This window comes from Vidua chalybeata, chromosome 4 (genome assembly GCF_026979565.1).
Source record: "Vidua chalybeata isolate OUT-0048 chromosome 4, bVidCha1 merged haplotype, whole genome shotgun sequence".
In the NCBI taxonomy this organism is placed as follows: Eukaryota; Metazoa; Chordata; class Aves; order Passeriformes; family Viduidae; genus Vidua; species Vidua chalybeata.
Window position 1 is genome coordinate 3,468,906 of NC_071533.1, and position 23,445 is coordinate 3,492,350.

At 41.4% G+C, this 23,445-nt stretch overlaps 1 protein-coding gene across 2 annotated transcripts; it reads left to right on the plus strand.

Moving 5' to 3' along the window:
- The first annotated feature begins 86 nt into the window (after positions 1-86).
- Positions 87-21,543, plus strand: PKD2 (polycystin 2, transient receptor potential cation channel). Of its 2 annotated transcripts, XM_053940742.1 has the most exons (16): positions 2,960-3,102; positions 4,249-4,371; positions 5,574-5,687; positions 8,225-8,358; positions 8,696-8,946; positions 9,210-9,434; positions 9,982-10,210; positions 11,688-11,858; positions 12,272-12,453; positions 13,416-13,536; positions 15,372-15,470; positions 15,794-15,915; positions 16,493-16,610; positions 16,872-17,035; positions 17,860-18,007; positions 18,770-21,543. In XM_053940742.1, the coding sequence occupies exons 3-16, from the start codon at positions 5,594-5,596 to the stop codon at positions 19,001-19,003; spliced, it is 2,292 nt and encodes a 763-aa protein (XP_053796717.1). In that variant the 5' UTR covers positions 2,960-3,102; positions 4,249-4,371; positions 5,574-5,593; the 3' UTR covers positions 19,004-21,543. The 2 variants fall into 2 exon arrangements, with proteins under 2 accessions (XP_053796716.1, XP_053796717.1); XM_053940741.1 differs by lacking the exons at positions 2,960-3,102; positions 4,249-4,371 and adding an exon at positions 87-510.
- Positions 21,544-23,445: the final 1,902 nt, after the last annotated feature.

Sequence of the window (23,445 nt, forward strand, 5' to 3'; positions counted from 1 at the left end):
CCGCCGGGAGCCAGGGGGACTACATCTCCCTCCGTACCCCGGGCTTTCCGCCGGAGGGCGGGGAAGGGGCGGCAGCGGTGGGGCCGATGGCGGGCGGCGGCGGCTGCCGGCGCGGGCGGGAGCAGCTGGAGCTGGAGCGGCTGGGGCAGGCGGCGCGGGCCGGCTCCTGCCCGCCCTCGCCGCCGCTCTCCGCCTGCTCGCGGCAGGCCTGGAGCCGGGACAACCCGGGCTTCGAGCCTGAGGAGGACGCGGCGGCGGCGGCGGCGGCGGCGGCGGCGGCGGCGGCGGCGGCGGCGGGGCCGGTGCTGGAGATGGACGTGGAGTGGGGCAGCCGAGCCGCGTCGTCGCTGGGCAGCGGCGCGGGGGGCCCGGTGGGCAGCGGGCGGCGGGCGCGGCGGGGCCCCGCGGGGCGCGGCAGAGCCGAGGGGCCGGGCCGCCTGCCGGGGCCGCCCGACGGAGCCGCGCCCCGCAGAGCGGCCTGGGCCAAGCGCCTGGCGCGGAGACTGCGAGGTGAGAGAGCCCCGGCCGCGCAGCCCCGCACCCTCACCCGGCTCCTCAGGCGCGGGTGCCGCTTCCCGCGCGCTGTAGAGCTGTTTGTGGTGTCTCCTCTGTAGTTGCCTGTAGTCCGCCCTTTCCCTCTGCCCGTGTCCTTTTCCGTCCATCCTTGCCTGTGTGTCTATGTCCCCGTCTCTTCGTGCGCATCTGTCTTCCGATCCCCGTGCCGGTTATGGCCCCCAGCACACGCAGATGCGCCCCCATCTCGCTCCTTCCTTTCCCCACCTCTCTGCCTCCCAGGTCTTACTCCTGGCTGCTTTCCGTGTAAGACACTCTCGCACAGGGGAAGTTTAGGTTGGACATTAAGAGGAATTTCTTGACAGAAAAGGTGGCATTGGAATGGACTGCCCAGGGAGGTGGTGGAGTCACTGCCTCTGGAGGTGTTTAAGGAAAGACTGGATGTGCTGGTACTCGGTGCCGTGGTCAAGTTGACATGGTGATGTTGGGTCATAGGTTGGACGTGATGATCTCCAGAGGTCTTTTCCAGCCTTGGCTTTCTGCCCCAGCACCAGGTCTTTGGAGCAGAATGCCTGTGCTTCTTTCTCAGCACTACCCCATTCTATGGAAGAGGTGGTTAGGGTGGCATGGGATACTTAGAGTGGGGTGCTGGGAGGGTGTTTGAATCACTTTTCTGCAGTATTGTGCAGTGCCTTGGTCCTGCCCTTTACAGTCAAGTGCTGCCTGTTGCCACACAGCTGGTGACCAGGGACAGAGTTGGAAGCAAAACTGGGCACACATCAAGTGAACATTTGAGGTGTCATTAAAAGCTTACTGCAGTAACTCCCTGCTGAGCTGGCCTTGCACAGGGTTGATTTGACAACAGCAGAGAGAATGCCGGATGAAGAGTCCTTTGGATTTAAGGTTGTGGGAGCACATTGAAAAACGCTCCTTTCTTTTCAGAGAAGCTTAAAATGTCAGCTTCAAACTACAAGGATTTTAAACAGAGCATTGGTTTAAGTGTTGGGTAAAATCTTTATAGCTATAAAGCTGCAGAAAAAGCAAACCATACTTGGAAAATAACGATTCTTCTTCTGAAATACGGATTTTCTGAAGTGGTTGCCATGGCATCAGTGGAACTCTCAAAACAAACTTGACTTTAAGCAAGGATTTGTACCTTCTCTGATTTTCATGTGCATTCAAAGATTGTTTGCTGTAATGATTTCTCTAGCTTTGGCTGTATTGCACCAAAAGAAATCCCTCTTGAACATTGCAATATCTTAGTGGTATGCAAGTCAGACTTGCAGAGATTATGGAATAGACCATGTTTTCTTTTTAGCAGATTTTATTGGGACCATGTTCAATGACCCAAGTCACTTCATGACAAGAAACCAGAATAACCAGGAAAAACTACCAGTAATAATTGCGTTGTGCATGAATTAGCACTTTTCTGTTCGGAGTCTCCAGGGTGTGTTTGTTTTGGTCCATTGCTGAGATATGTAATTGCCTAGGAAAAGAGCTGCTTCACATGGAGAAAGTTGAGTCCTTTTATAAAAACTTTTACAAAGGTTTTGTAGTTCAGATGCTCCCTTCATCTCAGTTGTTGCCAAGAAGAAACCTCCTGTGTATGTTTTTAACTGTGGTGAAGAACAGCAGTGTTTGTACACGAGGCGAACGTGAGTGACCTGGTGGTGACCTGGCAGGTGTCGCTCCTGTCCCATCTCTGTTGTGATTTGTGCAGTAGTACTCAAAACAGTTTCTGTTGATGCCTGACCTCCTTCTATAGGCAAGTGTAGCTAAAGTTACTGCAGTCGACAGATCCTTTTCTGGCTCTTTGATGAGAATGTTGCCATAAATTCCTGGGCACAGTAAATGTCTGGGTGAGACTCCGGTGCTGTGGAGGTGCTGCAGGGAGCTGCAACAGTTAGGTTCAGATAGGTGACACCTTATCTGAAGGATGTGATCCCTGTGCTGCACAGTTTAAAGGGGCTGATTGCAAGCCTGGCATCATTATAGGGCACTAGAAGGATAGCTGTGAGTTTACTATTAGAAAGAATACTCCACAGTTCTTTTGGCATTCCATGGATATCCTATGAGTATCTTTGAAGACTGGAAATGGTGCATTCAGTTTTATTTCAAGGACTACAAGAAAGTTGGCATACGTTTATTTAATGGAATTCCATCTCACGAGACAGAATTCAACAAGAGGGAGCAATCCTTTGGATATCACAGGTGATATTGTCACCATGGCAAAAAAAGGTGCCACTTAGTATTGAAGTATGTTCAATGACAGATTGCACTTTACTTGCTGTGAGTTATGAAAGAAAAATGCAGAGAGGATTTAAAGTATTGGGATTTTGGTAATTGCAACTGTTGGGGAAAACAGTAACAGGAGTTACTAAGTAAATAGAACAGACTATCAGTAGTTGAGATTTTTCTTTATGTGGATTCTGTTCAGATTCTAACATGAGTGTTTGTGAAGTGCCTTTAGTTCCTCTAGTTTTACAGATCTCTTCAGCAAATATCCCAGATGCTGAAAGGAGAAGAGGGGCTGATTATTCTACTCTCTTAAGGAGGAAGTTACCCGAAGTTTTGATGGGTAAAAACAAGGTGTGTTTCCAAAGCCAGCCTGGAAAGATAATCCTGCCTTGTAGAGCTGTACTTGGTCACCCAGTGCTGCCTTGTCCTCATGTGTGTCATCACTGATGTGTGTTGGGCATTTCTTGAAAGGTTTTCTTAGTTATTGTTATGTAAAGATACAAAACACCCTTCCTAGTCACTCATTAATTGATACTTTCATGAAGACTGCTACATCCAGAATGAGTATGAGCAACTGCTGGTTGCAGATTTATTTGATAAAAATACACAGATTCTGTCAGAGTTGATGAATAGCAAATGTATATAAGAAAACAAAACAGTTTTGTTGCTTGCAGCAGATGTCAAATCCAGCACTGCTTACCTCTACTATGTTTGGTACATCTAAATCAATATTCTAATAAGGGGAAAAGGGGAATAATATATTTATATTGCAAAAATGTAACAGCTAATGAAAGCTCCAAGCTAGCTGATGGGAAAATTCATTGTTCATTTAGCACAACAATCATTGTGTGATCCCTGGTGCTGTTTAGTTGGATTTTTTTTCCTTTGCTGAAACTTTCTGTTCTTTGCTCACTTGACTCCTAATGATAGTCTAATATGACAGAGTTTGAGTTTGGAAACTTTCTGCCTCTGCTCACCACATTTCTTATTGGTGAGTAATGTGCTGACAGCCAGGACTTGGCTTTCTTGCCAGCTTAGCTCACTGGCTTTTCCAGCCTTTTCTTCCTCTCTTCCCTAATGTCTTCCTGCCTTTCTTATGAAGTGCAACGTAGTGCTGTGCTAGAGGCTGAATTTAGTGAGTTACTATTATTAGTGACTCAGTAAATGTTCTTGGATTTGTGTTTTTGTCTTCAAGAATGACCTAATGGGGAGGATTTGGCATTCAGTGTAGTAAAGTTGCAGTCTTTATCTGCACATTTTCAAACTTGGCCTTAAAGAACAGCTTTGAAAAAGCTCTCTTATTTGGGGGCTGACACTAGGGAAGGCCCTAGGTTACCAACTAAGCCATGTGAACAGAGATTAATGCTGAAAGTGTTCATGCTTGCTGTGCCTGTGGAAGAGCAGTTTCCAGGTTTATGTCACAACTTAAAAATGTGGTAGCTGAAAGGCTTCAAGAAACATCTAACACATTATTTTTTTTTTTTCTCATTTATGCAGGTAGAGGGAGGAGCTTCCTTATTCCCATCTCTGTTAGCAAACAAAGGTCTGCAGCAGCTTAGCCCATTGTCTTAGCCTTACAGCCGTGGTTGCAGATTGGCTGAACTCATGCTTCATTGTCAGGTTTATAATGTGTTTTGGCTATCCCTTGTTACTGTTCCATTTCAAATTACTGTGGTATGTTTGATGGATCCAAGATTTTTCCTAGGGAGTTTGAGGTTGCTACATTTCCATCTACTGAGAATGTAAGGGATGTTTTGAAAGGTTGGCTGTTTAAAACACCTGAAAAGGATGGAAATTTACTGCAGTTCTGTAGGAGTGGATTTTTAGTTTTAAATGCTTTTTCACTGATCAGAAACTGAGGTCAAATTGCCTTGCTTTAGGTTTAAATGAAGAGAAGCTCCATGAAGGGAACAGTCTGAGCAACAGGAGCTGTTCCTAGTTTTTTTTCTATTCTGTACTAGGCACAGGAAATAAGAATGGTAATTGCTAACTGCATTTTGTTTCAAGGTGGTTGTTCCTTTTAGAGACTCCATTTAAAAGATCCTTTTGCTTTTCTGTTATCCACTTGGAAGAGATCACCAAAGTTCAATAGCTTCTCTCCCTGTCTTTTTGGGAATGTCAAGCATTATATGAAATGAGGAACAGGCAGAAAAAGTTCAGCTGATGCAGTTGCTCAAGCTGACAGCTAGACTGGACAGCAGTTGCTCATTTAGGCTGCTACTGATGTTTAATTGATAACTCTTTGTTGTGCAGGGAGAGAAACCATGCAGAAATGCTCACCAACATCCCTGCTGTGTCTCTTGCTTATCTGAGAGGGGAAGGTTATGATATGGTGTTTTAAAAATAAGTTTGACTCAAGTATCCTCCTTTCATGTAGAAAATTAAGACTGCTCCTAAAGGCAAAGTAATGAATGTGTATTTTCATTCACTAAATAATGATTTGCATGTTTTAAAAGAAAACATACCAAAGCACTGCATTTCCATTTCTTGAAGGATGGCTGTCTGTGCATGGCTCTGTATCCTTGTATCTGTTTTTATACCGTGTGGTTCTAAGCAACAGCACTTCTGCACATCTTCCACAGATTCTGTTAGAGTTCTGCTGAACTGTTCCTAAATTATTATGATATCACACTGATAGTTGATACTGCCTCAGGCCCCATTCTGTCTGCAAACGAAGCTCCTCACTTAAACTTAAAATCCACAGAAGAACCTGCAGCAAAACAAGGTTAAGCTTTCAACACCACTTACTATGTCACTCGTCTATGTGTACCAGACATCTGCACACATCATTATATATATATATATATCTTTTTCCTTTTAAGGTCTGTGGGGGACCAGACTCATGGAAGAGAGCAACACCAGCAGAGAGCAGTACTTGAAAAGTATTTTACGGGAGCTGATCACGTACATGGTTTTCCTTGTGGTCCTGTGTGTCTGTAAGTACTACTCAGCACCAGTGCATCCAGCTCTGCACTGCCTGCTCATTGTGATTCCAGAAAGAAGGTTGTTTGATGTAGGAGAAGAACTAATAGATAGGTAGGCAAATACTTAGAATCAAATATTTCTCTTTTTTCTGTGCAGGGACTGTTGCTTGAGACTGAAAATACTGCAACTTTCTGCACCTTAGCAAGTTTAGAATCTTCAGGCAGGATGATAATAGACTTGTTCTTTTTTTTTTAGAGTGCATTTTTTATTGTAGTACCAAGTTGCAATGTAATACTTCTGCTACACTTTCTGAAATCACTGAGCAGAAATGGTAAATGAAGAGGAAGAGTTAGTCATCCAGGAGAAATAATTGAACATTTGAAGTTCATCAGCAAGGTTATGTACAGATCACAGCTGGAGACTTCTGTGGTTTGTGCCATTTGATACCATATGAAGTATCATAACATAAAGAACACAGAACATAGTGATGTTCAATTTACAATGCAAGAAAGAACTTCTTGTGGAGTTACAAAATATGTGTTTTCTTTGTTTGCTAGGGAGAAAACCAACAAAATGTGTACATTAAGTTAGTGTATCTTTAGAAAGCCAGTATGTTTCAAGTCTCCAATTTTTAGTGTGAGCAGTTCTGCCCTAAATGGCTGAAATGTTGGTGACTCTTGGGTTGCCATTTATGATCAGTTGTAATATAACAAAGTGATGTTTTAAATTTTTGTGAGGGGGAATCTCAGAGTGGAAAAGCAAAGGCAAAACTACACTGGTAAACTGTCTCTGAGAGCAAGTCTGCTCTGCTTGAGCTTAACAGAATTACTAAAAAGCCCAAATTTTATACTATTGACACGACTGTTGTACTGCAGGCATGTTTATATATTAAATATCATGGTTTATTCCTTCCTGAGTAATTTAAGAATGCTTAGAGCAGGTTTATGAACAAAGCAGTGCAAGGGTGCTTGTGGCTAGCACACTGTAGCACCAGGACAAGTGTTGCAGTGAGAGGCCTGCCTTAAAGTGAAATTAATTTCAGCAGGAGAAATTTGACTCTTAACAGGCTGTTAACTATTAGTTTTGCTACAGAAAAATATTTTTGCTAACAGAATAAAGGAAAGAGGTAGTGTGTTAAATATCTGGAGATATTGCTAACTTACTAGTATTTTTTAAGTATCTTTTTTATTTTTCACATAAGCAATAACTGGAGGTCAGTCTGTGGCTTTGCATGCCCTAGGAGAGTGCTTCCCAGTGCAGGCTAAATGCTGTGGGCATTTCTTGTTCTCTTACAGTTTGGAGAGTACGTTCAGGTATTGCTCAGTCACGTGAAGCATTCCATGTGCGCAGCAGAACTCTATTAAAAAGAGTTCTTACTCTCTGGTTGTTAAGGGAAGCAAAAAAAATTGTAGATTTTTTACAGTTACCAAAACTGACAGTGATTATTCAGTGTAGGCCTAATCTTTCAGACTCCTCTGAGTTTTAGCCAGAGAGTGGTTCAAGTATTTACAGGTGGTAACAATACCTATCAGCAGTAGAGAGACAGGGACATCTGAGCTTGGATCAGAAGCCAATTTTATTGAGAATATAAGGCTTTTATATATGGTTTTACTAGTATGGCACTTACATAAGGTTCTATTTTTGGTAACAATTTCCCATTGGTTACACATTCTTCATGACATCAATGTTATCACCTGATAACATTATCATATCACAAAAGTTTCACAACATGTCTCTTGGTCACTTCTTGCCCAGGGAGAATTTATCTGTTTGCCTCTCCCAAGGCTTCTGCTTGATGAGGCCTAGGATATCAGGCTCCTTTATCAGTTCCATTGTACTCTCTGTTTTATTCCCCATAAATACCCATGCCAGAGATTATTTCCTCAACCCATCTGAGTTTTGTACATCATTTTATAATTCATGCTCTGTGGCCCTCGGCCATATCTTTGGCCCTGTGTGAGGGAAAGGAGTAATACAGTCATTTATTTTCTGTGGGCAGTTTCTCTTAAAGGCACTGCACATCCGTAGTGCACGTTCATTGCCTAATCCATGTCCTTCCCAGGGCCCTAGTATCCTGGTTGACTGTCATTATCTGCTCAAGCAGAGCATAGTTGTCCTGAGGTCTTTGTGCCATCTGTGCCAGTTCTCCATGCGTGCCTTGGATAGCACAAGCCACCTAAAAAGGCACTGCCTGCCTCTCTTCAGGCTGCTGAATTATGCCTTTGTTTTCCTTGAGGTTTACTTTGGTAGAAGCATTAATAATAGAATGAGGTGTGGAAAGGAGAAGAGAGTATTATAAATTGATTGATCAGTCTACCTTCACTGCATTTTCTATTTTAGTCACAGTTGACAGATAAATGCTGCTTGGTGTGGATTTTATTTTGGAGCTTAATAGTTCCACTACAAAATCTGTACAACTACAACCTGATGTATTCAAAACAAATAAAGGTTTGGTGTGGGTTTTTTGTTTGTTTGTTTGTTTGTTTTCTTTGCATTTTTCTCTTTCCTTCATTCCTTTATCTCTCACTCCTTACCAAACCTTCTGCAGTGACTTATGGGACAGTGAGTTCCAGTATGTACTATTATACAAGGGTTATGTCACAGCTCTTCCTGGAAACACCTGTGTCAAAAACGGAGAAAACTGATTTCAAAACTTTGTCCACAATGGATGACTTCTGGAAGGTAATCTAAACCCAAGTTTTTATATCTCTGTTGCTGGGATTCACTGGTACTGTCATGAACTGTAAATTTAACCTTCAGAATCTTATTTCCTAACATGCTATGTGCACAATGTCAAAGCTGTGGGACAAAGTAGGCCATTAATATGTGAAAATTTAGAGCTCAAATAATGTTGGTGGGGCAGGGTAGGGCAAGTTTGTGGGATGTCTTTGGAGGGCAGGTAATACTAAAGTCTTATGTCAAAGAAATTATTAACTGCAATTCTAACACTTCTGTGGAATGAAGATCTACAAAAACAGTGCTGGCAACATGCAAACTGAAATTCTGTCATCCTCCCCAGTTCACAGAAGGCCCTTTGCTGGATGGTCTTTACTGGGAGATGTGGTACAACAACAAAACCATGGCAGAAAACAAAAGCTTTATTTATTATGAGAACCTGCTCCTAGGAGTGCCTCGCATTCGGCAGCTGAAAGTCAGAAATGGTTCCTGCTCCATCCCCGAAGATTTAAAGGAGGAAATCAGAGACTGCTATGATGTCTATTCTGTAGCTAATGAAGATACTGCTCCTTTTGGACTCCGGAATGGAACTGCGTACGTAGCATTCCTGTAGATACATGCTCATTTTTCATATACTTGTGACTCATTTTTCTATCTTGATTTTACGGTGTTAGTCAAAGGACCTTTGTAACTTCTTTCTCAGAGGTTACATGAAAACTTTGTAGCAAGGACCTCCTGAATTAAAGCATATTTAATAGCTAATAAATGTTTTTTGGTCAGGTCTTGTTGGTGTCTGTTTTATTAATTGTGAGTTGAAGGTGTAAAGACCAATGTGCTCTCTTTCACTTCTGAGCTAGCTGGACATACACCAATGAGAAGGATTTGAATGGCAGCAGCCACTGGGGCTTGATTGCCACATACAGCGGGGCTGGCTATTACCAAGACCTCTCAAGGACCAGAGAAGTGACAGCTCTGCAGATTGCTAGCCTGAAGAAGAACCTGTGGCTGGACAGAGGGACCAGAGCAGCCTTCATTGATTTCTCTGTGTACAATGCAAACATCAACCTGTTCTGCGTGATCAGGTGTGAACAGAACCACGACAGTATTCAGTTGCACAGTGTGGGTTGTAGACTTGGGGTTTTCTTGTGATTACTTTGTTTTGGGGACATAAGTGAGTGTATGTTTTGTGTAAAGGGGACAGACAACTGAAGAGCCATGCCTCCCTGTCAAAAAAGTGAGACTCCTCATGGAGTCTGTCCTGGCTTTCCTGGTGCCATAATGCCTTGGGTGCAGTTTGCAGGAGACCTTTCTAGACAGTTGGCACATTTAAGTAAATACATGGGTATAGAGCATCAGCCTTTGGTTCAGACAGCATGAAACAGGCAGAGATGAAAACAAAATGTTTCTGTCTCTGTTTCCTCACTATTCCTGAGAGGCTTTGAGTTTTAGTCAGAATTGAGTGTGGTCACATTTACAACTTCTGTGTGGTGTGAAAAATTGGAATCATATGTAGGTTTGTTTCTATTATTTAGATAATTATACAAATAAACCCAAGTGTCTTTTAGTAGTGCTTTTCATCAGTTCTGATTAAAATAAATTCTTTTTTTCTTTGCCTTTTTTTGAATGCAGGTTGCTAGTAGAGTTTCCAGCCACTGGAGGCCTGGTTACATCTTGGCACTTTCAGCCTGTGAGGCTGATTCATTACATCTCCACTTTTGATTTTTTCCTGGCAGCCTGTGAAATGTCCTTCTGTCTTTTTGTTCTATATTATATGGTGGAAGAGGTCTTAGAAATTCACATTCATAGACTGCGCTACTTCAGAAGTGTTTGGAATTGCCTTGATATCCTTATCATTGTGGTAAGCAACCTTTGTAATCAGGCTAAAATTGCTTTCTAAAGTGCACTTTGTGGGAGACAGTGTTCCTGTCGTGTTTTTAAGGTACAGGACCATCACTAGGAGGGACACTTGCAGACTGTGAGGCTATTCAGTCTGAATGTGACCATTTTAGTCTCTGTTGCGATATTGGTATGTTTCACAAAATTGGTTCTGTCTTCAGCCCTTTCAGCCTGGTGCAAAATTAGAGTATTTGTCCATCATGCATTTTCATCTTTTGTTTATACAGACTTAGCTTTTATTGGAGGTGACAAACTTGCTCTCCCTTCTACACAGCTGGTACAGACTATTGCACTGGCTTTCAAGTAAGAAAATCATCTGTTTTAAAGGAGTGATTTGCATTTCAAGGAATGGGACTGGGATTTGAATATGTTTGCAGAGAACCACAAGGAGATTTATCTTGGTATAATACTCACCAGCTAATACCAAGTTTGAAGAAGTGCCTCAGAATTGTAGAATGCTAGTAGCTGTCTAGGATAAGTGGACAGTGTTGCACATCAGTAATCTTAGTGCACCAGAAAATATGAGCTTTGGATATAAAGCTGCTTAATACAGTTCTCTCTGGACTCAGATCAAGCTGTGCTTACCAAAAGTATACAAAGCCAGAAATGCTGAAACAGTTCCAGTCCCATACTCATTTTGTATCTTCAGTCTTGGATTAATCAAAGATTGCAAGTCTTGAAGCCAGTATTTGTAATCCAGGGAAATCATATTTGCATCACAGTGCTTTGTAAACGAAGGGCTGCTTAGGAGGATGTTTACATGAACTGTGTGCTGTTTTTTACACTTAATGGTTGGGCAGGGATAAAATGCTTTGCTGTTAAGTCAGTGAAGAGTATTCAAGTGTGAGTGTAGAATTCAGTTCACACTAGAGGTCAGAATTCTATGTTTATGCCTTGCCTGAGGGGCATTGTTTAAATGTAGGATTATGTACTTATGACTCTCTGTATGTGGCGAAGTGTTCACTTACAGTAATGAACAGCACATTTGCAGAAGTCAAAGCAAGAAACATCTGTGGTAAAACTGTAGCTTCTCTGCTGTTACTTGTTCTGGGCAATACTGCTCAGTCTGTGCTCTGAAGAAACTCTAGTACCTTTTTGGCTACTGCTGTCTTTCTGCTCTGTTGTTCTTTTTCACCTTTGTCTGTTTGAGTTGTCAAATTCCCTTCCTTACATTTTCTTCTCTGTGACAATATCACTTCTATAATCCTGCTAGGTGCCACTGTCATCTTGTTCTTCACAAACAGTGGCAAGTAAATGACTTCTAAATCTTCTTACTCCCAGACTATTTGTCTGTAGTCCAGGACTATAATGTACTGTAACTTCATGTGAAATGCATGAAGTTCCTCATATCTTAACTTTATCTGACATAAATGTCTCAAACAAGTTGTTTTAGAACCCTAGTTACCTTTTGTAAATTTGTGTGTTTCTTTTCTCCTCAGCTGTCTGTGGTAGCTATAGGAATTAGCATCTATAGGACATCAACTGTTGATATGCTCCTGAAGAAGCTGCTGGAAGATCAGAACTCATTCCCCAATTTTGAACCCTTGGCATACTGGCAAATGCAGTTTAACAACATTGCTGCAGTCACTGTGTTTTTTGTCTGGATTAAGGTAATTCAAGACACACATCCTTATTCTAACATTAGAGTGTAAGCAGTATTCTGAGTTTCATTAGACACATTATTTGAGGTTTACTCATGTTTCTCTCAAAGTCAGTCACGTGAGAAAGTCAGAACAGTGATAACTTCTTGCAGATGAAAAGCTAAGTTGTAATTTGCCATAGGTGTAGTCAGCTCTTGTTTAGGTCTAGAAGACGTAGTCAGTGCTTGTGTTTTGTCAGCAGACATGTTAAGAAATGTTTTTATTATTCCTCAATTGATAAGTCAGTAATTCTTACTGGGTACTGCTTTGTCTCCAGCCATCTTCAGTAAGACATCTCATGTAAAAGACTGGAGAGCAATTATGTTAAGAAATTGTCTTCCTTCTCTTTTCAGCTTTTTTTCTTTTCTTTTTCCTTTTAACAGCTTTTCAAATTTGTTAACTTCAACAGAACGATGAGTCAGTTATCCACCACGATGTCTCGCTGTGTCAAGGATGTAATTGGCTTTGCCATTATGTTTTTTATTATTTTCTTAGCATATGCTCAGTTGGCCTATCTTGTCTTCGGCACTCAAATTGATGACTTCAGCACTTTCCAGGATTGCATGTAAGTACAGGTATTAAAAAATGCAAAGAAGATTTTGGTGCATTGGTTAATTAGTTTACTTTATCAGAGGCAAATCCTGTGACATCCATCTAAGCAGATAAGCTGCAGGCACACCGCTGTTGATATAACCTGGCAGTAAACACATTTTTATAACATTTTTATCTCAGTGTTATTGCTGTCAGAGCAGTAAGCTAAAAATGGCAGGGCTGTGATACGATTTTTACAGCAGTTGGTTACATTCCTAGACAAAGCAGTGACTCCATGTTCAGTGGTTAAATGCTTACTGAAATGTTGGATGCATAATAAGGCTGTGTTCCTGACAGTGTTCATAGTTGCTTGACTCAGAGTCCATCTTAGCCAAACACAAAATTTATAAGTATCTGGAATCCAGGAGAGAGAGAGAGGACTTTAATATAAGATTGCTAATCAATTTTTCCTTGGTTGATTTGGTGCAACATAACCTGATTGTAACTGAGGCAATTAAGAGGTTGTTCAGTCACTGATTTCCCCCGCTCCCTTGCACTGGGGCAGTGTTGCAAGGAGTTTCTTGCAGAGAAGTGAAGGAACTGGAAATATGCTGATGGTGCCATAAATTGCCAAGCTTCTTCTGGCTTAGAGGGAGAGAGGGTTGGGGTTGGGGTTGTATGTGCCTGAGGAGGATGGGAGTGGGTCTCAGAGCTTCACAGTAGTAATTGTTAGTTTGCTCTGCTTCCTGTTGTGACCAGAAGGGAGAAGTAATGCTCGTGGTTTGGTTCTGTGTGTGGCACCTGACTGTGAGTTGGGTTATGCCTGTAGATGTGCTTGATGAATTGTTTTTGCAGTCCCTAATAAAGTGTTACAACAGTGCAGATCTCTCTGCAGCCTATCAGTCACACTGCTAGAATAAAATAGTTTGAGAATCCTTGCAATATCCAGCTCCAGTAATATTTTCTTCAACTCCTGGATGTGTTTTGTTTTTTAAGATTTACTCAGTTCCGCATCATTTTGGGAGACTTCAACTTCACAGAGGTTGAAGAAGCTAATCGAATTTTGGGACCCATTTATTTCACTACATTTGTGTTCTTTATGTTCTTCATTCTTTTGGTATGTACACTTTGTTTAAGTGGGGTGGGTCAGTGGCTGTTTTTGCAGCACTTGTCCTTTGATTCCTCCTGCTACTTTTGGGACTTTTTCTGATAATGATGAGTGTATGGCCCATGAAGGGGCCTGACTGCTACATGGCTGATCACTACACTCCTTCCTATTCTTCCTCATTTAAAATTGATTTGCACAGTATGTTTTCTGTCATTCTCATGTAGTGCTCCACATTGTGTTGTTGTTGTTGTTATTAATAATAATAATAATAATAATAATAATAATAATAATAATGATAATTTGATTTCTAAAATCTAAATAGTGCCTGTTTGGCAGACACAGCAAGGCTGTCTCTTTTGGTGAAAAGTAGTACTGTTCCATGCAGTCTCTTGGTTCATAAAGTGCTCTGAAGTGTGGCTGGCTGTGTTTACAACAGCCTTGTTCTTGCATGCCACACATAGCATCATCTTAATGATGTATCATCATAATTTTTAGTGTTATTTAGTGATCCTCATACTTAGTGCAGCTTTTTGTTACTATTTGAGATGAGGAGGAATGGCATTCAGATTTTATTTGTGGGAAAATACTTCATCTTGGATGTTCACTGGTGAGGATGCAGAGAATTGAAAGTGTTTTGTGAGGAATTTAAGTGTTCGGTGAGATGGACCAGGATTCAGTGAGAAAATAACATAGGTGTCACTTATGTGCCAAAGGTTCACATAAAGCAGGTTTCCTATTTGCTTTGTAGCACCTAAAGCATTCCAGAGGAACAGTCCAGTGTCCAGCAAGGGAAAGAAATACCTTTTTTCTAAGGGGCAACAGAAAAGCACTAGAAGGTGAAGTCAAAACAGGTTATCCAAAATACTCACTGTAATTTGTGTGGTTTTTAATATCATTTTGCCTGAACAAAATGTTGATGCAAGTCCCTTGAGACCAGTCTGAGACCGGGAAATTAAGTTAGGGAAGATGGGCAGAAAGCACCAACTCTTAAAGCTGGGCAAAATAGCAGCAGAAAATAGCACAACAATGAATTGTCAAGTTACCTCTTATTTCTCTGGTGTTGGGCATGAATGCATAAAGATACAGCACTGAAAGATTGTTCCAAAGCATGTTTTTTAAGTCCATGAGGAAAGAGAGGATAACACTGCCTTTCTACACTGAACATGCCAGTAAATTGAGTAACTCTTCTTGAATGTGAATATGCAATTTGTAATTCAGTCGTGTTTACTCCATGTCTAGCAGGAGCCTTTCAGTGATGACAGCATGGTTTGATTAAGTTACATGCTTGGCACAGGGTTACTGAGACCACTATTTTCTCCTTTCTCTGGACAAGAAAGAGCTCTTTCCAGAGTTGGTGCCATAAATGCCAAGTGCCTAATTTTAACCTTTTTGATTTTATCTTTAGTTTGAAATGCAAGCAAAGCTGTAACTAGATAAGAACCTTTGGTTTGTGCTGGTTATTACAGGATGACTAGTTAACTTGATTCCTCAGGCATTTTTGTTGCCAGCTGCCTGGATTAATTCACAGCTGTTACCTGTGTGAGTTTTGCCTTGCAGGGTTTACTGCCACTGCTGTGTGTAGCTGTGAACCCTCTCTGGAAAGTAATTTTCCAGTTATGTTAATAACTAGTGATGTTGATTAAAATTTGTTATACTGCAGCACATCATACATATTTCAATATCAAGCTCTGGATGTTAGTTTCATTTTAAACAGATCACCATTTTCTTCTGGCCTTTTGAAACAATATCCATGTTAAGGTCTGCACAAGAAGGTCATAGGAGTAGTAGGGCTCAGTCTTGTTGAAAGTTGAAATTTCAATATTTTTGTTTTCTCTTATGAACAGAACATGTTTTTGGCCATTATCAATGATACCTTCTCTGAAGTCAAATCAGATATGGCACAACAGAAGGCAGAAATGGAATTGTCTGACCTTATCAGGAAGGTAAATGTATTGCTTTGTTTGCTTGACATCTTATTTGTCACATCTGAACTTATTTTGTAAAATACTATATAAACTGTACAAAGTAAAGCTGGCAGCAGCTGGTGAGAGTACACATCTCAGTTAAAATAAATTCATCTGTGCTGAGTGTAAATTAAATGAGTGAAAACTTCCCATCACAATGTATTTCAGTCATCTGAGACTTTGCCTTGAATGATCACACTGAACACACTGAATGAGATTGTGCAGTAGCTGATTTCTGTAATCAATAAAGTCGTTAGAAATCTCATTTCATGAGAAACAGCAAATTTTACTTTCTCTTTTAGGGCTACAACAAAGCCATGGTCAAACTTAAATTGAAGAAAACTACTGTTGATGACATTTCAGAAAGTCTGAGACAAGGTGGAGGAAAACTCAATTTTGATGAACTCCGGCAGGATCTCAAAGGGTAAGGGAGTTGTTACTTCTTACCTAGTATAGAATGCCCAGGGACTTGTGATGTTAATTTTTATGTGATTTTCCTCTAGCAGAAGCACACTGACGTGGATAAAGACACACATCATAGTGTTTTTCTCTGCATTGTGGCTGGTGTTGGCATCGCATACCAGAGAAAGGTTTTTGGAGCTCTGGGGCCCAGCCTCCTTGAATTTCTGTGTTTTAGGGAGAAAAACACAGAAATCTCTGAGGAAGCAGAGACCTAAAGCCTTGCAGGAAATGGTAATGTTTCTGTCAGACCACTGCAGGAGTTTGTGGACAGTCAGGAGTCCAAGGCAAGGGTACAAATCAAGGAGATAAAGAAGGGCGTTGTGAAGGAGAAATGTTCAATGTAGGGAAGATTGGTGCTTTAACTAATGAAGGGTAAGGACTGAGGGGCTTTTATCAGTGTTGTGAATCTATAGGCAACGCTGGGATGTCTTTGTCTTGGGGATGACAGTCTGTTTGAAGTGAAATGTTTTCTAATACACAGAGTTCTTTCAGCATCTGAAAAATGGAAAGTGAAGTGACTGCTTTTACTGCCTTTTCAGGAAGGGGCACACAGATGCAGAGATTGAAGCAATATTTACCAAATATGATCAGGATGGGGACCAGGAATTGACAGAACATGAACATCAGCAGATGAGAGATGACCTGGAGAAAGAGAGGGTGAGTTCAGCAATAGGAGTGGGATGCCACCAGCACTGTCTGCCAGTCTGCTCCCTGTGCTGGTTTCCTCTCCCCAAAAAATCCTCTTGTCTCCCTTCACTTTTGCAGTCATTCCTGGCTGTCTGAGCAGAACTGTAAAAAGGCACAAGGGAACTGATGGAGGAAAGGAGCTCTTTGACCTTGACACCACCATCTCCCATGTACAGCTGAAAGTTATTTATATCTTCTCTCTCTCTCTCTCTGGCTTGTGTTTTCACAAAGGAGGATCTGGACCTGGATAGGAGCTCTCTACCGCGTCCTCTGAGCAGCCGCAGCTTCCCCCGGAGCTTGGACGACTCTGAGGAGGATGAGGATGAAGACAGCGGACACAGCTCCAGGAGGAGGGGCAGCAGCTCTAGTGGGGTTTCCTATGAAGAGTTCCAAGTGTAAGTTTATCCTTCTGAGGGGCACAGATCTGCATGTTGGGTTTTGGTTGTTTTTTATTTCATTTTGAGTTTTCTTCTTTGGGTTGTATAGTATTCTCTCCTTGATGTTAATCAAATTATTCATAAAAGCAAGTGTTAGGATTTTATTGTGCATAAGTCACTCCTTTTAGTAGCTTTCAAATAATATCTGAATTGGAAGTCCTTAGAGAGCCTCATGGGAGTTGGTTAGAATATAGAAAATCAGAATAACAAAAAGAACACAGCAACAAAACCCCTATCCTTAAAACCTTGTCATTGAAAAATCAGAGTAAAGGGTCATGTTACAATAATGCCAGAAAAAACTTTTCTGTTTTTTTAAGTAGTAAACCCTTGAGTTTATTTTAGGTTCAGTGAGAGCTTTAATGGTTGTTTTTAATAAGATTAAGTTACTCATGAGTGTGTATTTTGTCCGAAGTGATAGATCTCCTTATTAATTAATTACAGCAACACTAGCTGAATAAAGAATTATGTAACTGGTGTCCTTAGCAGACACCTGATTTTCAAACGAAGACACTGGAACCAACAAATTTTCATGATGATGCCCTAAGAGCAGTGAAAGCAGAGCGCAAGATGTACTTTTTTCCCCCGTGTGCTTTGCCCCTGTTTTACTTTCTTGCTCTGGTGTACCTCGTCCCTCCTGGATGGCAGGACTGGTTTGTGGGAAGTCAGAGGCGTGCTTGGATAACAGTGATGTCTCATCCTTGTCTGCTCTGTGTGTTGACATGCTGGAGCAGTGCTGACTGGGCAATGTCTGAGTCACTGAAGCTCCCACTTGTTGTCCTCAGACTCATGAGGCGGGTGGATCGCATGGAGCATTCCATTGGCAGTATCGTCTCCAAGATCGATGCCGTTATCGTGAAGCTGGAAGCCATGGAGAGGGCCAAGCTAAAAAGGAGAGATGTGTTGGGAAAGCTGTTAGATGGAGTGACAGAGGTAAAAAACTCGCTCTCTGTGGTCTGGTCACGACCTGCATGTCCTTCCTTTCTGTTGGCACTTCTTCCTACTGACTGGCTTGGCAGGATTGAAGGAGTGGTGGTAAAGAGGAGGTGGGTGCTTTGGCAGTAGGTGAGTGATTTCAGTTAGGTGTTAGGAGAACATGAAATTTAAGACATGAAATTTTGGGAGCAGGATTCAAGATTCAGACAACACGTCTTACAGCAACCCTGTGTCACCATTTAAACCTGTAATCTGGACAGCAGTGGTGTTCAGTAGTTGCTGAAGCAGCTCTTCCATCCCTTGGTGTCTGTTGGGATTAATACAATATTTTTTGTGGGCTAGTCTGTTGGAGTCTATGGGATTCAGCCCAGTCTGCTTTTATTCTCCTTTGTTCCTTCTGGGACTGTGCGTGGCAGGTGGGAGAGGTCGCTTTTGTCACTAGGGTTACCTGACTTCTACTGCTTCCCCTTTCACTCTCTCTTTCCTTGAGGGCCCTTTGGAGGTGGCCAGTGGGAGAAATGTGTTGTTTCTGTAGATGCTAAAATCTGTCAGGTGGAATACAAGTTGTGCTTTCCTTGGTGGCAACCTGGGCATTTCATTTCATCCCTGGACATAAAAACAGTTTGCCGTGGGAGCTGTTTCCTCATTAGCCTATGGAAGCTCTCAAGTGGTATAAGAATTTCCTGTGGTCGTGTAGGGTTTTGCCTAGACTTCAGTTTGGGAGCTGCACTTTCAGCTTGTGTCTTTTAATGTGTTTAGGATGAAAGACTGGGCCGGGGCAGTGAAATGCACAGGGAACAAATGGAGCGGCTGGTGCGAGAGGAGCTGGAGCGCTGGGAGTCGGACGACACGGCCTCCCAGATGAGCCATCGGCTGGGAACGCCCCTGGGACTGAACGGCCAACCTCGCTCCAGGAGCTCCCGGCCGTCCTCTTCCCAGTCAGATGGCGTTGATGCAGCAGCAGGAAATGGGGGCAACAACACCCATGTGTAGCTTGAGCTTTGTAGGTGATCCCACGTGTTTCAGGGCAGCATTAAGCTAGGAAATTCCCCAGCATGAGGGGGTGGTTCTGATCAGACCCCTGAGGACATCTTTCACTGGTGGGAAAAAGTAAATATTCACTCCATAAATCATTTTCAGGCCTGTGTAAGCCATGTGTAATACCAGCAGTGAGAGTGTCACCATTGGAAAGAAAAATGCAGGAAACTGAATGGATAGCAAATGGGACAAAATCTACCAGGACAGAAATCTGATTCTGTAATCTGAATCCCAATCTGATTCCCAATAATAAAAATATTATTGGGAACACTTGCACAAGGGCAGCGAGCTTCAGACAAAATAATGTCTACTGGCAGGCATACTAAGAGGCTATTAATGTTCTGCTTCCTCTTGGAAAGTATGTTTTTTAAAGGCTTTTAAAAGCAAATTTTAAAATAATATGGCATCAGTTTGTCTTACTCATTATAACAGCTGACAGATAAAACAGCACTTTTTTTTTAAAATATGAGTTTCTACTTGTCTTTCTGAATTATTCCTAGTATACTAGTATTTTACTTAATTTAAAATATTTTTTTCCTGTTTTGAGAGGTACAATCCTTTAAGCAGAAGAAAGTGCACTCAGTTTGTACAACTGTAAATTACATTATTCTGTGGTAGAAACTGAATGCATTATAATTAGCATTTAGCAAGAAATATTTGAGACCTGCCTCTTCACACCCAACTAACAATAATTTTCAGCTATGTTGCAAAGTGCCCATTTTTTAGTGCTATCTTTTAATGATTTAAGTGTTTCTGGGATAAACATTCCAGAGGTTCTTAGATAAGTACTGCTACTTTGCAGAAAATACATTATTTAAAAGCACACAGAATTGAAAACCACTGAATTTTCCTTGGGTGTGACAGGGAGAGGGGCAAAGAAGTTTCTGACAATTGGGAAAATCTGATCTTGTCCATGTGAAGTTCTAACCACACCTCAGCTATGTGGTCTGTATTTACATTTAACTAAACTGCTTGTAAAATGATTAGCTACATTTCTACATAGACTTTTCTGCTGAGGTGCAACACAGGATTCCTTTGGGAAGGTGTTTGTGTTATAATCACTGATTTTTAGCATTTAATTCCCTCTGCTTTGTGTCATAGAAGCTTTCTTTTTGAAAGGACACGCAACGTTGAAATTCTGTTGATTTCCTATAGAGAGCACCGAGGCAGCGTTTGCAGTTTTGCCTAGGAATGTCTCCATATGTGGGTTGCTGGTTTAGGAGGGAGGCTGTCAGTTGTGCTTTTTTCCTGAAGATGGCACTTGTCTGGTGTTTAAAGACTGAGAACTGGTGAAAAAGATAATGGAAAGCTACATAATCAACCACATCTCAACTATTAGTAGGGTATATAGAGGGAAAAAGGCCAGTTTAACAAAGTATAAAGTGTCGTGTGTTATGTTGGTGCCTTCTGTTTCAACAAGCAGTTGGTATCTCTTCATTCTTATGGGAGTGCTGCTTAGGCAAAACTTCAGTGTTCCATATATTTTTGCAATGGCATTGCCTGGATGTGCAGTGGCTCAGAATGCCTTTCCTCTAACCAGAGAACTTGCTAGAACTAAATAGAATTCACACTTTCCCATTTTTAATTTTATGAGAAACTATACGCACAGAAACCTAATTAATGTAAGCTGGAAGAGGAGGAAATTCAGTACTGGAATTTCATAGTAACTGTGTCTCGGGAACAGAATTATGTAGGAGAGCAGGTTGTGGTTCTTGTGTGGGTTATTTGGTCCTGTATTGGGAAGAAATTCATACCCTTTCACAAGAGTCCTCATGAACTTGAGAAAACAGTGCAGAGCACAGTGGGTAGGGCATTTGTGTAGGATGAGGGCATTCAGATTAAGCTCTCTCTTGCCTTGATTGAAGGGTTTTACACCTCAGAAACCTTTCTGAGAAAAGCTTTTAAGTGTTGAACTGCATTTCTGACTGTAAACAAACAGACCAAAAAGAAACACCAGCTGTACACATGGTCGTCTGCTGTGCAAGGAAAGTAGAAAATACTATACCAAAGCAATTTAAATATACAGAGCCTTGTCTTTATATTCGTAGCCAAAATGTACATTTCAAAATGTAAATTCAGTCACTCAGTTCACCTTTCATTTGTACTATATGTTTATTATGAAAATGTTTGCATTAATAGCTGTATTTGTTGGGGTGTATTTCTGTAACATGTCGTTACTTGATAACAAACTTCATCTTGAAGTGCAGTAAGTTTCCATGGGGTACCCATGTGTGTTGACAGTGGGCCTTGCAGTAAGTGCACTGCCACTTGATAAATGTTACAAGCATTTTATTGATGCATTTTTCAGTTTTAGATTATAATAACATTTGTCACTTATTAAAAAGGTACAGTTTTTTGCATAGTAATGTACAGTGTTTGGTCTTATTAGGAAGCTGTTAATTATGCAAGTCTTCTATAATGATCAAGAATGTATTGGTCTGTAAAACTGAGCACTTTACTTCCTAATAAACATTTTATATAATCTACAAAGCAAATATTCTGCCTACACTTGGTTTATTTATAATGGAACATGAAGAATCCTACATTTTATTTGTTTTACTTTTAGCTCATACCTTATTCTCAGATTACCTAATAAAGGGAGTAGAGAGTGTAAATGAACCCAGTGGACTGGGCTGATCCTACTGCTTCATTGCCCAAATGGTCCTTTTTTAACACTTTATTTCAGATTTGTATTTCTGCAAATGCACAGGTCGGCTTTCTGCTATTTCAGGCAGCAGCTCCCACTGCTAGTAACTGTCTCTTCATTACTTAAAGAGCTGTAAACTTGTAAACTTTGTAAGTCTTTGTAAACTCCTGCCAATGATGCCTCCACATGTCTCACAAATGATGGCACTGTCATGGTATATGAGTCAATGGAGGCAACATTTATCATTTATTTTATTTTATTAAATATTTATTTATTATTTATTAAATAAATAGGAAAATTGAGGCAAGGGGTGATTTGTCCTGTGCCACCTCCCGAGTAAGTAACCAAGCTGAAATCAGGCTGAAGAGATGACAGCAGTGTCAGCCAGGATCCACACAATTTTCCAGACACCAAGGAGATGCTCTGTAGTAGATAACGAGCGCCAAAAACCCACACTAAACCTCAATTTTCCCTTTCCAAAAAGAGCAAGGAAGACTCAAAATAGCCATATAAGTAAGAGCTCCCGCTCTTCAAAAGATTGAATTTTAGAGCAAAGAATGTATCCATAACAAGATCTTTCGGTCAAGACTGCAGGTAACAGGTATACTGCTTTTGGGAGCAAATGAATAATCTATCTCTGAGGAAACACTATAAAACAGGGCATTACAGTGAAAGCTCTGGAGCTGATCAAATAAGTTACAGACAACAGCTAGAGGATGCTCCAGAGTGAGAGTTTGTAAAGTGACTGTCAGTAGAAGTTGAAAGTGACGCTCATGGCAGATTGTTTGACATTAAAAGTTTAAAAGTTTTAAAGTTCTTCTAAAAGTTTTCTTTGCCTTCTGATGTTTACACATTTCTACTGGAGTTTCTCACGCACTGTTCATGTAAATAATGGTTGTTTTGCATTCTTCTTTGTGGGAGGAGAAAATTGATGGACTGTTGGTTTGACCAGTGTGGCTGGAGAGGTGGCAATTTCATCCTCCAACCCACTGTCACTTTTAGAATTCTACATATTGCGAGGTCAGAAATAAAACTTCTTCCTTTCATTCTTTGGATCTTGGCGTGCGTGTGTGAGTTATTTCGTGCTGTACTGTGATGCCTTCCTTGACCGGTACAGCGGTGCAACCACAATGGGCTGGAGTGTCCACAGAGGACATCACAAAATTGGTGGCATCACAAAATTGGTGGCAGGAGGGAGAGCAGCAGTACAACAATGCAGCCTGTGAGAGTTAAGTAATTTTTCTGGCTCTACTGGTCTGCAAAGGCAGCCTAGGAAGAAAAAGCAATTTTCCAGTGGTTTTTCTTTGTGCTGCATAGAAGGGTGCCAAGGATGTCCTTGAGCCTCTTTCAAACCTGCCAATTTCTTCCCAGCTTTTCAATGTGTTTTGACATATAACCTGTTTCTCTTGGAAGATGTCTTAGGTTGCAATGCAAGATGTAACCAGAAATATGTATTCCATTACCATCTGTTAAAAACAGGTAGAGCAGTTTGCTTTATCTCTTCCTCAACCCATCCTCCCTCTGGGAAATATCTTCTGTTACTGGGCCAGTGAGTGTCACTGCATGGCTGATACAATTACATCATCCCACTGGGAGATGCTCTGCCAGGGGAGGAGCCAAGCATTCCCAACTGGATATAATCAGGCAGCCTTTCCCCACTGGATTCCCAGAGGATCAGCCTTTTTTCCCACTGGATTCCCAGAGGAAAACCAGGCCCATCTACACCTGATGACACACTTTAGAGGAGTAA

Coding starts and splice junctions, on each gene's coding strand:
- PKD2 (XM_053940741.1), top strand. CDS start 87: ATGGCGGGCGGCGGCGGCTGCCGGCGCGGGCGGGAGCAGCTGGAGCTG. Junction 15,916..16,492: donor CTCCGGCAGGATCTCAAAGG/GTAAGGGAGTTG, acceptor CTGCCTTTTCAG/GAAGGGGCACACAGATGCAG. Junction 18,008..18,769: donor TGTTAGATGGAGTGACAGAG/GTAAAAAACTCG, acceptor TAATGTGTTTAG/GATGAAAGACTGGGCCGGGG.